Here is a 15814-nt window from a genome sequence, read left to right on the forward strand (position 1 = left end):
GCACCGAATGCATCTGCCTGCTGCAGTGCTGACATGCTCAGTAACGGATGTGGAAGGTCACAATGTTGAGTCATTGTCTTAAGTGTGCATTATGTCCTTAGGAGTAATTTGCCTTATGCTGTTTTTTAACGTGCCCTGATTTTCTCTCACTTTACTCTTCCTTCCTCCTCTCTCTCATTTTTCTTTTTTTTGGCAGTGTTATTTTGTTAAAATACATACCTCAAAAATTACCCATTAAGCTGCCAGATAGGAAGCCATAGAATTAAAAAAAAATCAGGGACAAACACACAAAATAAATAGGAATTCAAAAATAGTTACCCCGCCCGGAGAGCAGGCCGCAGTTTCTCAAAAAGTCAAAGCAACTCACCGTGAAGTGGTATTATTTTTATACATAAACAAGTCTTTTCTTTAAGAGCTCATTTCACAGTCTAGTCCTTCAGATTGTAAAGTTCTCTGTCCCATGCAATGTTTAATATATATATATGTAAATATAGAGATATGTACATATACATATACACACACTCGCAGCTTCCTTCATTTATTTCGTGGGTCTTCTCATCCTGGAACTTGTCTGGTGTCTCTTCTGTAAGTCCCAAGAATGGCGGCAGGGTCTCCCGTGACTTAGGATTACTATGGTCCAGTCAACTGTAAAAGTTTAGCACTCAGTCCTCTTTGTCAAGGCGACATTTGATTCAGAAACTTGGAGCTTACTCGGTCTATAGGCTATCTTGTGCCTATAGGGATGCCGTTGAGGGTAAGAAAAATGAAACAGACATTTAAAAACAAAACAAAGCCGAGAGAACTTCAAAAGAAACTAAAGTGTCAAGTCCTTGGACCCATGTATTGCTCTTCCTCCGGAGCTCACATTATCTCTGGTCGGTTTCGGCAGGCGCCGCCTTGTTCTTCTCGGCATTCTCCTCCTCGGCCTCCACCTTGTACATCTCCTCTGAGCCCTCCTCGCTGTCGTTCTCCTCGGACTCGGTCAGCAGCTCCTCGTCCCTATACTCTGCCACGTCCACCGCGGAGCCCAGGTGCTCCTTCAGCTTCCCATGATGCTTCACGTGGTACCGCTGGTTCTGGAAGAACTTGATGATGGTGTGTTTGGGGAGATCCAGCTGGGCTGAGAGTGTGTGGATGGCTTCCTGGTCAGGATAGAGGCCTACATCGTGGATGAAGCTTTGAAGGATGCCCAGGGCTTCCAGGGAGATCTTTGTGCGAGACCGAGGTTTTTTGGCACAACTGTCTTCAGTTGGAGGAGGTGGCGGGGGCGCTTCTTCTCTGGGAGGGGAGCTCTCCTTGGTTGGCTGGGACTGCTGTCGATGAAGGACCTGCAAGTCGGAAAAGGACGGAAATTAGTGTGACTGGGATCTTAAGTTTGCAAGGCCATTAGACCTTTGCGACATGTATTATCTCCCTCGGACTGCATTTAGATGGAGTCACAATCTTGGGAAAGCTGAAATCATTTCTGAAGATTTAGATTCTCATCTATGAAACGTGTGATTCATGAGTCACGTGAGCCGGGGAAGGTGGTACACGCTTATGCTCCCAACATGAAGGCGGTAAAGGCAGGAAGATTTCCACGAATTTCAAGTCAATGGGCTACAATGCAATTTGATGCCTGCCTAGACTGTATAGTAAGACTTTGTTTAAACAAACAACTACAAAGAAAGAGAAAGAAATAAAAGAAAAAGGGAAAAAAAGAAAAGAGTCGTAAAAACTAAACCGACACTAAGATTGTGGGGCACTGGGTAGTTAAGCCACGAACCTGAGGTCATATGGAGCGGAGCTTCACGGAGGGGCTTGGCTTTACTACCTCTACTTGTAAAGATGCCCAGTTGCACTGATGACAGGCAACACAGCTCAACGTTAGATCCCTCTGCAAAGCTGGGGAAACTAGGCAAGTCTTTGGGTCTCCATCTCCTCATGCCGGAGAAGGACTAAGAAAGTAGCACATCTTGCCAGGAAATGGAGAGGCTCTCGGGACCCAACCTCGACCCATCTAGCCTAAATACCCAACAAAGGGGAGAGAGAACCTGTGGAGACCAGCTCCCGTAGATAGGCATGGCCCCCAGTTGAGGGATGGGGCACCCACCCATCCCAAAATTTTTAACGCAGAATTGTTCTTGTCCAAAGGAAATAAATACAAGACAAAATATGAAGCAGAGCCTGAAGGAAAGGCCATCCAGAGACCACCCCACCTAGAAATCCACTCCATCTCCAGACACCATACTACCATCGGCAGACCCTGATACTACTGCTGATGCCAAGATGCTGACAGGGGCCTGGTATGGCTGTTCCCTGGTAGGTTCTACCAGCACCTGACTAGTTACAAATGCAGATACTCACAGCCAACCATCTGACTGGGCCTGGGCACCCCATGGAAGACTTGGGGAAGGACTGGAAGAGCTGAAAGGGAGTTGCAACCCCATAGGAAGAACAACAATATCAACTAACTGGACCACCCAGAGCTCCCAGCGACTAAACCACCAACCAAAGAGTACACACAGAGGGATCATATGTAGCAGAGGATGGTCTTATCTGGCACCAATGAGAGGGGAGGCCCTGGTCTTGTGGAAGTTCGATGCCCTAGTGTAGGGGGATGCTAGAGCAGTGAGGCAGGAGTGGGTGAGTGGGTAGAGGCAGAGGGGAGGGGGAGGGGAGAGGGGGTGGGCTGTGGTTTGTGTAGGGTAACTGGGAAGAGGGATATCATTTGAAGGGTAAACAAATAGAGTGACTAATAAAAAATTCAAAAAAAAAAAAAAAAAAAAAAAAAAGAAAGAAAGAAAGAAAGAAAAGAAAAGAAAAAGAAAGTGGTGTTCCAAGGATGGCTCAGATATTAAATGCATGAAGGGAGGAGGAGACAGAGAACTTTGTCAGTAAGGGCTCCAGTCACTGCCCAGTGCTTCTCAGTGTAAGCAAATGAGCTCAACTATGCCGACTGAGACTGGATTTGGCCCAGGAAGTCACAGCTCGCCTATCCCTGGCTTGGTGCAAACTTCTGGTCAGTGACAATCACTGGTCTTCTCAGCCTCAGTTTCTCAGGTGGTAGAGAGAAACAGATGGTAGTTTGAACTGGTTAACACACCGTTTGTCGAATTAAAAAAAAAAAAGACAACTTTATCTTCTTTTAGCTCTGATTTTGCTCTTTAAATATGATTATTTTAAATAATATATGTAAATGTTTCAAGCAATTTAAAGATATACCTTCTGTATGTTTTAAATTTTAATTGACTGCTTTAGCCACATTTAGATAGGAATTTTATTATCCCTATAAACTAATTAACCCTCTGTTTGAACATACTTCCAAATTTCTAGTTTTTAATTGCAAGGTTTACTAGCTAGCTGTTAAAATTTAAATATTTCTCCTTTTTTCCCCATGAGTACCTCTCTTTTCCTCTGTACCTATGTCACATACTCATGAAAGAAAACCCTAAGTGGACAACTTTACTCTGAGGCTCACCTGCCATGAAATAACTTCCATTCCGTTACGAACTTACTAACTCCATGAAGACTGGAAGGGAGACCCACCCAGTTAGGAGTCCTGGCCAACACTGGCAGCTGACATGCAGCTGTGTGTCATAGAATTAAAGGGCAGCATTGGTCATCTCTGCTGAGACATGTGTGGTCATGTAGAGAGCTGAGGACCACCCTGCCTGTGCTCGGATAGTACCCAACTTCAAGGTCTTTATAACATGTTCACTTAAGCACAACACACATTTCTTCATTGCAGTTTTCAAATGTTTTATAAAAGGTTTTTCCCAAATCAGGGTCCCAAATTACACAATTTCCAGAGTCCAGGGAGAATCAGGCCCAAGCAACACAGAAAGAGAAATGTGTGTAGCCAGGCTTAAAGAACAATCAGCCGTGATATACGTGTCACCACCCACCACACGACTAGTCATGTGGCCCACTGCTTAAAGGTAAGAGAAGCTGCCATCCACACCAGTCTCAGAGGCCTTTGATGAAAGGCAGACTTTTTCAGCCATGAAAATGCCAGCTTCTCAGCCAGGGAGAAGCTCAGCATGGTGGCCCACGGCTGTGTAAGCACGTGGGAGGCTTGGAGAATGAAGAACCACAAACACAAGGCCAGCCTGGGCTACTTAATGAGCCTACCTACTGTAATAAGCCGGTGGCTGGTAGCAGAAAGAAATAGGAAACAAAGGACTATAAAACCGTGGACTCGCATCCAAATAGTGCTGACCAATTAAAGGCAACCTTCTCGGCGTTTTCGTTACCACTTTCAACTAAGAACAAACTCGTGTGGTCTGATGTGGTGAGCTGGCATCAGCACAAAAAGTGAGAGCTCTGTTATTCCAGTGTCCTAATTATCCCCGCCAGGGAGAGCGGGGCTGCACTGCAGGCTCCCAGGGCCCTCCATGGCTTCCACGACAGGAAGATGTGTGCTCGGGGCCTGTGATGTGGGTGGTATGAGCATGCTAATAAATACACCTCCGAGCCCGCAGGTGAGGGCCTTGGCTTTTGGCGAGGAAGAGGAATGGAATCGGGGACAGAGCACATTCTGGCCGGACATGTGCTCAAGCACGAGTGGTCCCTATTAGAGCAACTGCGTTAATTGGAAAACAAAAGAGAATTAAAATGCTCCATTTTCTAAATTATGCTTGCCTTCTGTAGTAAAAGCCAGCAGAACGGTTCCATTTAATTGAATAATTAGATTGGTTCTTAAGGGGCTTTCCATTGTGCACTGAGTAGATTTAAAGAGATTTTTCCAAAACTATACTTTGAAGTTACTATAATCTTTCTGCATGATAGCATTTGTTCTCCTTAGGCCCTACCATTTGGACTAGTGCACTTCCCCTCACTTCTTACAGCAGAGCCCCACAACACAAACATACAGAGAAGGCAAATGCGAAACACCCACTGACAAGAATAACACTCACTCACTGCTCATTTGGTCCCAGGCAGTCTAAAATAGACACATATCATTGTAATCCTACAATTCTTCATGAAGGTGTAATCTGGACCAAGAACTAACTGGCAATGTGCTGCATTGGAAGACACCCCTCTACACTGTCAGGAATGCAGGGAGAAGTCAGGCTGAAAAAAACAATGGACTCCCAGGGGCCTTTGCAGATCATAGCCTGGTGAAGCATTTCTGAGAAGGAATACTGGGCAATAAAAGTTCCTCATAAATGAAATGTACTGTCTGACCAAGCAGTGCAGTGGGTTGGTGGGCATGACAATACAGGCACGGGAGTCAGTTCTAGTGTGTCTATTAGAGAATTCTAACATCACGATGAGATCAAAGTACAGAAGACAAAGTGCACGTCTCTAAAAGTCATCTGCCTTGTGAGTTACATAAAGGTCCTTTGCTTGGGCCCTGCTACCTGCCAATGGCTGTCTGCCTCCCAGCCGCCCAAAGGTCTGTCTAGCATATGAAATATCTAAAAAGTAATCATCTCCAAAGATGGCTACCACAACTGTCTTCACATTCCCAAAATGTTCTGCCTCCTCTAGACAAAGGACCACCGTCTCTAGATAGTTTCTAGCAAAAGATGTGAATAGTATCCCGTCTGTCCAGGGTCTGTGTGCTTACTGGGTGGCGTCTTCCATGAAGAGCAGTCTGTGGGCAAACGGGTGCAGCTCCACACCTCCAACTATCTCACTCAGAACTGTCTTTGTCAGGAGGAGACTCGATCCAAGTACTCTCCAGTTCTTCTCATCAAAAGGTTAGCAACAATTCTTTTCTACTATCTATTATCTGTTTGTCTGTCTATCAATTCCTTCCTTCCTTCCTTCCTTCCTTCCTTCCTTCCATCCATCCACCCACCCGTCCGTCCGTCCATCCATAACTCCCTCCTCCTCTATCTCTCCCCCTATTTCTTCCACTAATAATTTTTGCTTTTCTTTCTCACAGGACGGGATTATAAACTCACTTCAGTAAGTCATGGTTTTCCTGACTGAATTGGTTATGGCATACTCTCTGTTCCCTTTAGTAAGTAGATTGGGTCAAGGTTAAGTCTGTGTCTCCAGCAAATACCATGACGTCACTCCACTGATTCTTGGTGAACATACTCGCAAGCCATCCCATTCCTGAGCTCACTGGGCAGTTCTTGCATTTATTTATGACTGGATGGGTTATTTTAATTTTTAATTTTTGAGATTATATCACTTTTCTCTTCTATTCCCTCCAAAGCCTCCCATGTGCTCTCTTCTCTGCTGTTTCAAATTCATGGATTCTTTTTTTTTCTTTACTTGTTAGTGTGTGTGTGTGTGAGAGAGAGGGGGGGGGAGGGAGAGCGACAGAGAGAAAGGGAGAGAGACAGAAACAGAGAGACAGAGAGAGAGAGAGACAGAGACAGACAGGGAGAGAAACAGAGAGACAGATACATGGAGACAGAGACAGAGAGAGACAAAGTCAGAGAGAGACAGAGAGAAAGGGAGGGAGAGGGAGAGAGAGACAGGGAGAGAGACAGAGAGACAGAGAGAGACACAGTCAGAGAGATGGAGAGACACAGAGAGAGAATATGCATACTCCCATTCTATACTCTGCTTAAGCTGTGTACTGTTATGTGTGTGTTTGAGGCTGGCCATTCATTGGTGTGCTTCTCCCCAGGGAAGACATTTCTTGCTCTCATTATTCCTTCGCTGCCTTTCGTTCTTGTGTTGGAGTTAGGCCCTGGAGCTTCTCTCCTTCCACACTGGCATGATGATGCCATCCTTGTTCTGGCTGGTTTTTAAGATCTAGTCACATACAACCTGTAGTAACAAACACACAGGTACACTGCCTAGAGCCAGAAAAGAATCCTGCAATCTCTGAACAGTATGTCCTAATAGTTCCAGTCATAAGAGTCACAAAGTTGAAAGGATACAAGTGTTCCCCAGTGATAGACAGTAAACCAGGGCATCATTGTAACAGATGTCAGGCCAACTAGCCCAGGTGGGGAACCGCCACAAACTTACTGTTGATTGAAAGGAGTCAGATGTGAAAGACTAAAGATGCTGCTTAGGGAGAGTCAAGAAAGAAAAAAAAAAAAAGCATACAAAGAAACAAACACCCCACACTGCAATGAGAAGGCCAGAAGAAGTAGGGAATGGTGGGGAACACCTTTAATCCTGGCACTCAGGAGGCAGAGCAGGCACATCTCTCTGAGTTCGAGGTCAGCCTGGTCTACAGAGCAAGTTCCAGGACAAGCAGCAACAGCGCGAGCACACTGTCTTTCAGAGTTACTGGATGAAAGTTAAGTCTTTGGGAGATGCTGAAAATATTCTCTGCATTGATGTGGGTATCGATTAAAGGGATGAAAACATGTCTGAAGGGTTATTCAGCTGGATGTTTAAGAGCTATGACTTTTTACTATGTACAAATTGTACCACAACTCAAAACAAAACAAAACAAAAAAAATAAAAAAAAAAACAGTTTATGGGTCCAAAACAGTGTGATGTTGTGCAGCTGTGAAATGTATCAAGCATGAGGTTTGTGGGTTCAAGGCCAGCTTGGGCTACATATTAAGACTTGTTCTTACAACTAGGCAAAACTTTTAGTGTCCAGTAGTTGATCTTTAATCTTTAAGCTGCAACACCATCCTCCTGAGATTTTTCTAACATAATAAAACACATCACTTTGTAAAGACAGCTCTGCTTTTACTCCCAACCTTTATGTACCCGCTAACTCTTGGTTCTTTTGGGTTTTCGAGTTTTCTGTCATAAATACATTTTTGGTATTTCTATAATGAGATTCCTGGAAAGCACATTGTAAAAACCTCTCTCTTTTCCATAGCAGCATTTATTTTCAACATGACTGGTGGGAGGGGTCATAGTAATAAAATGTACAGATTCCAGCGGTATAACAGTGGCAGTCCGGATGGATGTCAGCATCCATGAAATCTAAGCCAAATGCTCCAAATATATATGTTTTATATATGTTGTATATGATACAGATCACATATATGCTCTATTTCATGGTAATCCCATGTTTTGATCCATCTAATAAGAAAAACAATCCAAATATGTTCAGGGCCCACCGCTTGTAAGTAACAGACCTTGCATTCTGTATCTCCCTGTCGGAACGTGAGGCCCATGAGCAGAGTGTAAGCCGAGTAGGTCCTTAGAACAGAGGGGAAGCAAACTCCTATGTCAAACGTCCCAGAGGAGGATTATGAGTGACAAGGATGCAGCGTACAGGTGGAGCACATGCTTCACAGAGGTGAGTGGGGAAGGCCCAGTAAGGAAGCAGCAGGCGTGTAAAGTCTGAAGGGGAGGGGAGGCAGGTGGGTACATGTATAAAAAAAATGCTCCAGACAAAGGAAACAAGCAAAAAGGCTGGGAGGAAAGGACAAGCATGCAGTATCTGGAAAACAAGACTGGCCCACTGGAGTATGCTCTTCAATGCAGTAGCCATGGCTACAGACAGCTTTACATTTATTTCATGCGTGTGCCAGTGTGTGTGAGCATGTCTGTGGGGGAGGTCAGAGGTCAGCTTTGGATGTCTATTCCCAGGAGCCGTTCACTTCCCATGCTCTCTCTTTTGACCCAGGGCCGCTCATAGGTCTGGAAAGCACTAAGGAAGCTAGCCCGGCTGGCCATTCAGTTACAGGAAGCCGCAAGTCTCCGCCTTCCTGGCACCGGGATCAGAAGCACACCACCATGGTTTCTTGATATAAACTCATGGCCTAGTATGTGCAGCAAGCACATGAGCTATTTTCCCAGACACCCCCTACATTCAAATTAACTAAATATGTATTTTAAAAGCCTTCAGTTCTTCAGTTGCATTAGCCACATCACAGATGCTCGGGCTCCCCCTCCATACAACGCTAAGATGCACGGCATGGACCAAGGTCCTTCTATACTTACACAAAGCACTGGTCCTGCTCTATCAAGCAGTGACAACAGCTAGATGGACCCAGGCCTGGAGCATGCGGAGCTCATTGTTCTAACATCAGGGTGATTCTGTACCCCCGAGAGACCTGTGATCACGTAGTCTATTCTAGCCAAAACCACAGCCTGAGCTGTGAAATATTCTTGTAAGACAGAAGGGCAAATACCTTCTGTGTGCTCATGAATTGATCCAGAATATTCAGCTTCTACTGCTTTACTAGATCATCATTAAGTTATCCCAAATAGGAACGTTAGTATGGAGTAGCCAGAAATGTGCCCAGACATTTCTACCCTGGAAGAAATAATTACTCTACATTTAATTCATGGCTGCCTTCTTCAGCTGCGGTACTTACCACACCTAAAGGGAATTGTGCTTCCAACAATCAGCCTTGCACTGGCAGAGAAAGAAGTAGACCCACGCATCAAATATTTGGGCACTCATGGGGTACCTACAAGTGGGCCCATTATTTTAGAAGGCTTCTGAATAAGTGAGCTGGAGGATAAGTAAGCTATGGGCAGGGCAGAGGCAGAGTCAAAGCCTGCTACCGCTCCTTCCTTTCTGAAGTCTCTGAGCTAAGACATAACACACATGTCCGTGAAAGAACAGGAAACTGAGACTTCAGGAAGAAAAGTTGTACATATATTTGAAAGGGATGCCATCTTCCAAGCAGAGCCTTAAAGCCTCCCTGACCAGTTACACAGTGCAGTTATAATACGGGTGCTTCTCTGTCTCAAAACTGAAAACTTGGAAAACAGAAGGAGCTCTCAGTACCATGACAAAAGCCGACGGAGAGAGATAAAGCCCTCTTCTTAAGGCTCCCGGCGTTCAAATAGATTCTGAAGGCCTCAATGAGAACCAGCTGGGAGCCATGTGTAAAGTATAATAGTTCTTGCCTGCAGGGAAGGAAGTGAGATCTTGAATGATTAAGTTTAGGAAAGTATATAATTCACTGTATCATTACGGGGTGAACTGGATTACTTATAATAAGCCAAGACTTTGCGGTCGTTTTTATATAGAGAAAATGAGAGATTATTGCGGAGGTGACTGTATAGGGCGGAAGCGTGGTAACAGGTTGGAGTGGCTTTCCAGGTGGCCACGTGTGGCTCTCGGGGACAAGATTCACCCACAGAAGAAGCCTCTCTCAGAGCATAAGGCACAGCAGCAGGAGGTGACAAGGACAGGGTCACTTCTGTCTCCCTCCACGGGGCGTTGAAGTCAAAATATCTTTTACTCACTTTGTTTTACTTCGTCTATGCCAATAAATAATCAAAAAAAAGTATTTTTGCATCAAAAATTCCAAGAAAAAAATACACGAAGCAACCAGAACAATTGGTGGAAAGTTCTTAGGCATACGTCCGCTGGAGCGTACCAAACACAAGAATGACTGCATGCTATTAGTTTTACCCGTTACTATATATAAAATGTCCTGTACTTGAGGTTCCAACAACTTAGTGGCAAGTTTCCCTCCACCCCATCAAAACCAGCAGTAGAGACTATTAATTTGAATCTAAAAATTCAGCAGGGGAAACACCTAACACTGGTAATTATGAACAGCAGGAATTATGGCCGGCGTAGCTCACCCCTGGGCCGTGAGCTGTGGACCACACATCGCAGGCCTAGTGAGTGCTCAGGACTCTGGCAATGCTGCATGGAGGAGCTAACCCCACATCCTCCTCTTTATCTCTAGCTTTAACTCTACTCTCACCCCTGCTGAGCACTGGCTCTTCTTCTTCTTGCTATTAATGTACATGTAATAAGTTAAGACCTTGTCACCAAGTACAGGAATTTACTTCTAGCATCTGAGAACAGGGGTATCTTACATTTGTATATATGTATATTTCTGCTCTTCTAAAAATCTTCTAGGGCACCAGATAACTCAAACTATACAACTGTAGAAATTTCAAGCAAGTTTAGGGTTATGAAGTTATGGCTTCAAGGCAGTTCCTACTCCAAGTACCACTGTTTGTCAGCCTTGAGACTCTTGAGCAAGCTATTCTCCGAGTCCCAGTGTTTGGCACCTTCGAAGATCTTTCTTTGCAGTACTAAGAAGTAAGATTAGGTGAAATCATATGAAGTATTTGGCAGAGGTCTGACTATAATTAAAGCTTTTCTAAAGAGCAACTTAAAAGATTTATTTTTATTACCTATGTACATATGTATCTGTGAGTATGTGCATGTTGAATAAGAAGGTAGAGGTGACCCCTGGGGCTGGAGTTACAGGCAGTTATGAGCTGCCCCACATGGTGCTGGGAATCAAATCTGAGCATGTGGAACAGTGTATGTGCTCTTAACAGCTAAGCCGTATTTCTGGCTCTAAGCAAGTTTCATTTTTAAAATGTGAGGAATACTTAAAGATCAATACTAAATCCCTCATGCATTTTTTTGTCAATATGCTTATTATTAAAACCAGCAACAATTTCTGTAATTGGCCCTTTCACCTTAAGGGTCCAGATGGATAAGCGAACACCTCTGCTAGGAACGACCCTTCCTTCCTTCTCTATAGACTTCCTTAGCATTTGTTCTCACCATAGTATGTGGCACATGGAATCTGCCTCAAAATTGTCATACAGAACTGAACCTCAGAGCCAGAGTCCTCTTTGAAATGGTACATGGACACACCATGTGGACTCTTAGGGAGCTAGTCTTCACTAGTGGTTCTTCAAGCGAGATCCGTGGACCTCGGTGAAACTAGACACTGTATTAGGACACCCACGATATCAAGACGATTTCCAAGCAAAACTACGGACTGTGTTTCTGCTCATTGCTTTGATTGTGCTAAAATTTGCACCAAAGACACAAAAGTACAGATGGGGAAGTGTGGTCTGTGGTAGTCAAGGTGGCGGTACCTGACAGAAAGGTGGCGGTACCTGACAGAACTCACAGCAGCTTCCTGATCATGTTTATAAGCTCACATGTGCAATGACACCACCTTTGTGTGACAATATTCTTGATTAAGCAACACACCCTTATTGGTTATTAATACTAATTATTATTCATGTTCTGTGACACAGCAAAGTCATGTGGTGGTCTTGAGAAAGACTTTCCCCACACTGATTCTCCAAGCAGAATGCTTCAGTTGTGACTGTTTACACGGAGGCTGGGAAGCTCTTCTGCCATGAAGCACCATGTTACTTGATGGGACAGCTAACAAGAAACCTGTGATAGTTCCTTAAAAATGGAAGTTAGGGGCTGGGAAATGGTTTGGTGGGTAAACTTTCTGCTGTGCATGTTGAGGACTGAATTCTGATCCGCAGCACCCATGGAGAAACCAGGTGCAACAGCATCTAGCAGGAGCCCAGGCAACACTGGGCAGGAGGAAGCAGGCAGGTCTCAGGTTAGGAACTTGCTAACCAGCTACTCTAGTGGAAACAGTAGCTTCAATGAGAGACTGTCTCAAAAACTAACATGGATACTGGTACATGTCTTTAATCCCAGCACCAGGGAAACTGAAGCAAACAGGTCTCTGTGAGTTTAAGGCCAGCCTGGTCTACATAGTGAGTTCCAGCCAGTGCTGTAGAGAGAGACTCTTTCTGGTGTCCACGGAGCATCCAGTGTTATCTAGTTTCTCTCTATGCACACACATAGCTACATGTACTGCACACACATGCACACACACACATACATACATACATATGCACAGAGAATGAAGTAAGCCTGTCACTTTAGGTAAAATATCTAAAAGTATTTATTTACTGCTGATGGTCAGATTTGACCTTTTAGGTAAAAATGAGAGTTTGCAATGCTCTACCTGCCACAGGAAGCTCGCCAACATCCTGATACACAGAACCCTTTCTAACAGATGCCTTTTACAGAGGCTACACAAAGAAGCCTCAACATTTATAAGATATGCATAAATGAACAAGCTAATATTTCACATGTGACCAATCCATAATACTGAAAAGATGTAAACTGGTAAAAGATCTATGCAAAGTTAAGTGGAGATCAATGAATAAAGTACAAAAATATGAACTAGTCACGAATATGTTGGCTCAATTCCATTTGGAAAACTCCATTTTGCAAACAAAAACTCTGTCACTTTTAAAGTCTTGCTAAAATATCAAAAAATAGTGTCTCAATTATATGGAATTCCTGTTGAAATATCACTTTCTATCCTAATTACTTTATCAGCTTCAACCAGAAGCATGTATTAGATCAAGCACAGAAGCGATTCTGAGAATCTAACTGCCCTGCATTAAAGCATTAATTATCAGACATTATCTGACATTAAAATACCTTCAAATGTATATAAAGTCTGGTATATGTTAAGTTTTAGCAATATATTTTTCATAAACTATATCCTTTATACACATGCAGATACATGCATACACACATATACACACGTGCATGTGTGCACACACGGGCACAATGTACAATTATTTAAAACTTAGCAGACTCTTCATTTGTAAAGGTTAATCACCAGGCAGGTAAGACTGATATACATTACATATTACTGGGGTCGTTAGTTGCAAAAATGAAAGTGGGTCACAAGGCCAAGAAGCTTGCAAACGTCCATACTATTTGGAGCATGTCTGAGACCTGAGCCTGACTCTCTTGATAATCTTCATAATGATTATCAAGCTCTTTACCAGAACATTCAGAGTAGACGCTGAAGTGGAAAGCATCCTTGCTTGAGTCAAATCAAGTAAGGCCCCAGAGCAGGGCTGCAGGGAAATCACACACACGTTATGATTTGCCTCTTGACTTTATCACTCGGAGACATTTTCACAGGCAAAACATAGTCTCTTAGACACAACTCAGCACTATTTTTAGCTTCAAATGATGTTACTTGTGTTGGCTCTTATGGCTGTAATTTCACATCCTAACATTATAAGGCTTATTAAAAACTATGGTTTAGTTCTGTTGCTTTTTGGGCGATTATACCATAGCCTCAGGTCAAAACTCAGGAAATGTGTTATTAAAAAAGAGCGCCTGTGAAGTGACAGCACACTGCAGAATACAGGTGTGAGATTACAGTTTGACTCCAGGCAGGGTTAATATAAGTTGGTTTTCTTTGTACAATTGCTCTTAGCACATATAGCTGTAGGACGGGGATTTTAAAAAAGGAGGGAGAGAGGGAGAGTGGAGCTCAATAAAGGAAGATCATGTCGAAAGAAATCAATACAAACAAGCAAACGGACAGGAAGTCCAACATGGAAATCCATGTTCAATACCCGGGAGCCTTAGCCAGGCTCCCTGTGATACTGTAGCCTGGCACTACGGCAGGGTTGTGTGTGCTTTTAATGAGGCTTAACGACGGTTTCTCAGAATGAACACTTTGGTCAGAGATAAAAGCACGACAACGCTGGACACAGTCATCTGTTAGCATACACTTGGTGTTGTTAGAAACGTGGGGCTTAAAAACAGCCTTCGGCTTATAGCATTTCCTCCTCGGTAGTAAACTGAGAACAAGGATAACAATGACTCTGGGATACTTCGGGGTAAAATAAGTATGTTGCAGTTATTAATAATGGTCTAGGAATGGCCAGAATCTGTGGTCATCCAAGAGGCAGCCCGGCAAAGTACATCCTTCATACAACTGAATGAGCTGATGTGGTAAGAACAGCAAGACGGAGATGAATGCTTACGACTCAATTAAATGGCCACCAAGTGTTAATTAGACCATACATTCCCCTAAGACATGATTCTCAACCTTCCTAATGGGGCAACCCCTTTATATTATGTTATGGTAACCACAACCATAAAATTATTTTTGTTGCTACTTCATAACTGTTATGTTGTTACTGTTAGAGATTATAATGTAAATATCTGTGTTTTCCAATGTTCTAAAGAGATCCTTCTGAAAGGCTTATTGGATCCCCACACAAAAGGGGTTGCAACCCACAGGTTGAGAACCACTGGTCTAAGATACTTCCTATTGCATAAATGTGGTTTGTTTGCTTGTTTGTTTGTTTGTTTTTTTACAGGCTCTTCCTTGCCCCAGATACTCAATTTTAAAAACGCTTTTGACTCCATCTTTGAATTTGTACTCATTCTGTAAAAGCAGCCAGGTCTACATACAGATACATTCTCTGTGTGCTGTGTGATATGAAATAACAACAACAACAACAACAACAACAAATGTGCCTGAACAGGATTATATAATGAACTGTTATTGTTGAAATGGATAAACTTGATGTATTTATTCTTATTCCATAAATTATGACATTGTAGAAAGACAGAAATATGTTTGTTTATGTTTCTGGCATGACGTGGTCATGATATCAAGAAACAAGTCAGGACCAAAACCAGATAAGCAGAGGGATGTAGAGCGATGACTCCAGTGCTTAGGAGCACCTGTTGCTCTTACAGAGGAGGATGGGTTCCCAGGACCAACATAAAGGCTCACAACCATATACAAATCAGTTCCAGGGCACTCAATGCCCTTCTCTGATCTCTGTAAGTACCAGACATTCACATGGTGCAAATACATACACGTAGGGAAATACTCATACACATAAAATAAAATTTAAAAATCTAAAAATTAAAAACAAGCAGACCAAGCAGCAAAAATTTTTTCCCAGTTAGACATTAAGAAAGGCAAAACACGGTTTTAATCAAAATTGTGTTTCTTACAAATCATGTTTCTCTTATTTACTAAAAGTGGTACTTATTTATCCATCCATAATCCTTTAGGTCTAAAATAATCTTCCACAAAGGGATAAAATCTTATGCAATACACACACACACACACACACACACACACACACACACAAAAGGAAAAAAAAAAAAAAGAAAGGTAAAACATTGGTCACATGCTGAACCTAGTGGAAATCTATCCTTCCCTTCACCGGTCTCATCTGAGAACCAAGTTTATTGATCATTTTAGCAATAATGTAAGTGAAAACCAATTCCATAAACATGACAACACAATCTAAACAAGGAGTAAGGAAGATGAGGCTCGATGAGGCTCTTTAGCATGCTCTAAGCCATGACTGTATATCCTCACCTAAGAGGAGCCTGACCCCGAGCAAGTCTCAC

At 43.1% G+C, this 15814-nt stretch overlaps 1 protein-coding gene across 2 annotated transcripts in view; it reads right to left on the reverse strand.

The window, feature by feature from the left end:
• Positions 1-866: 866 nt before the first annotated feature.
• SATB2 (SATB homeobox 2) overlaps positions 867-15814 on the reverse strand; it is a gene marked incomplete at both ends in the record, with an annotated part of 162954 nt that continues 148006 nt past the window's right edge. For both annotated transcript variants that reach the window (XM_080933035.1, XM_080933034.1), the window contains one exon: positions 867-1328. In XM_080933035.1, coding sequence (XP_080789161.1) covers positions 867-1328 — 462 coding nt within the window. The remainder of the gene's footprint in view (positions 1329-15814) is intronic.

Source organism: Micromys minutus (assembly GCF_963924665.1).
Source record: "Micromys minutus genome assembly, chromosome: 19".
NCBI lineage: Eukaryota > Metazoa > Chordata > Mammalia > Rodentia > Muridae > Micromys > Micromys minutus.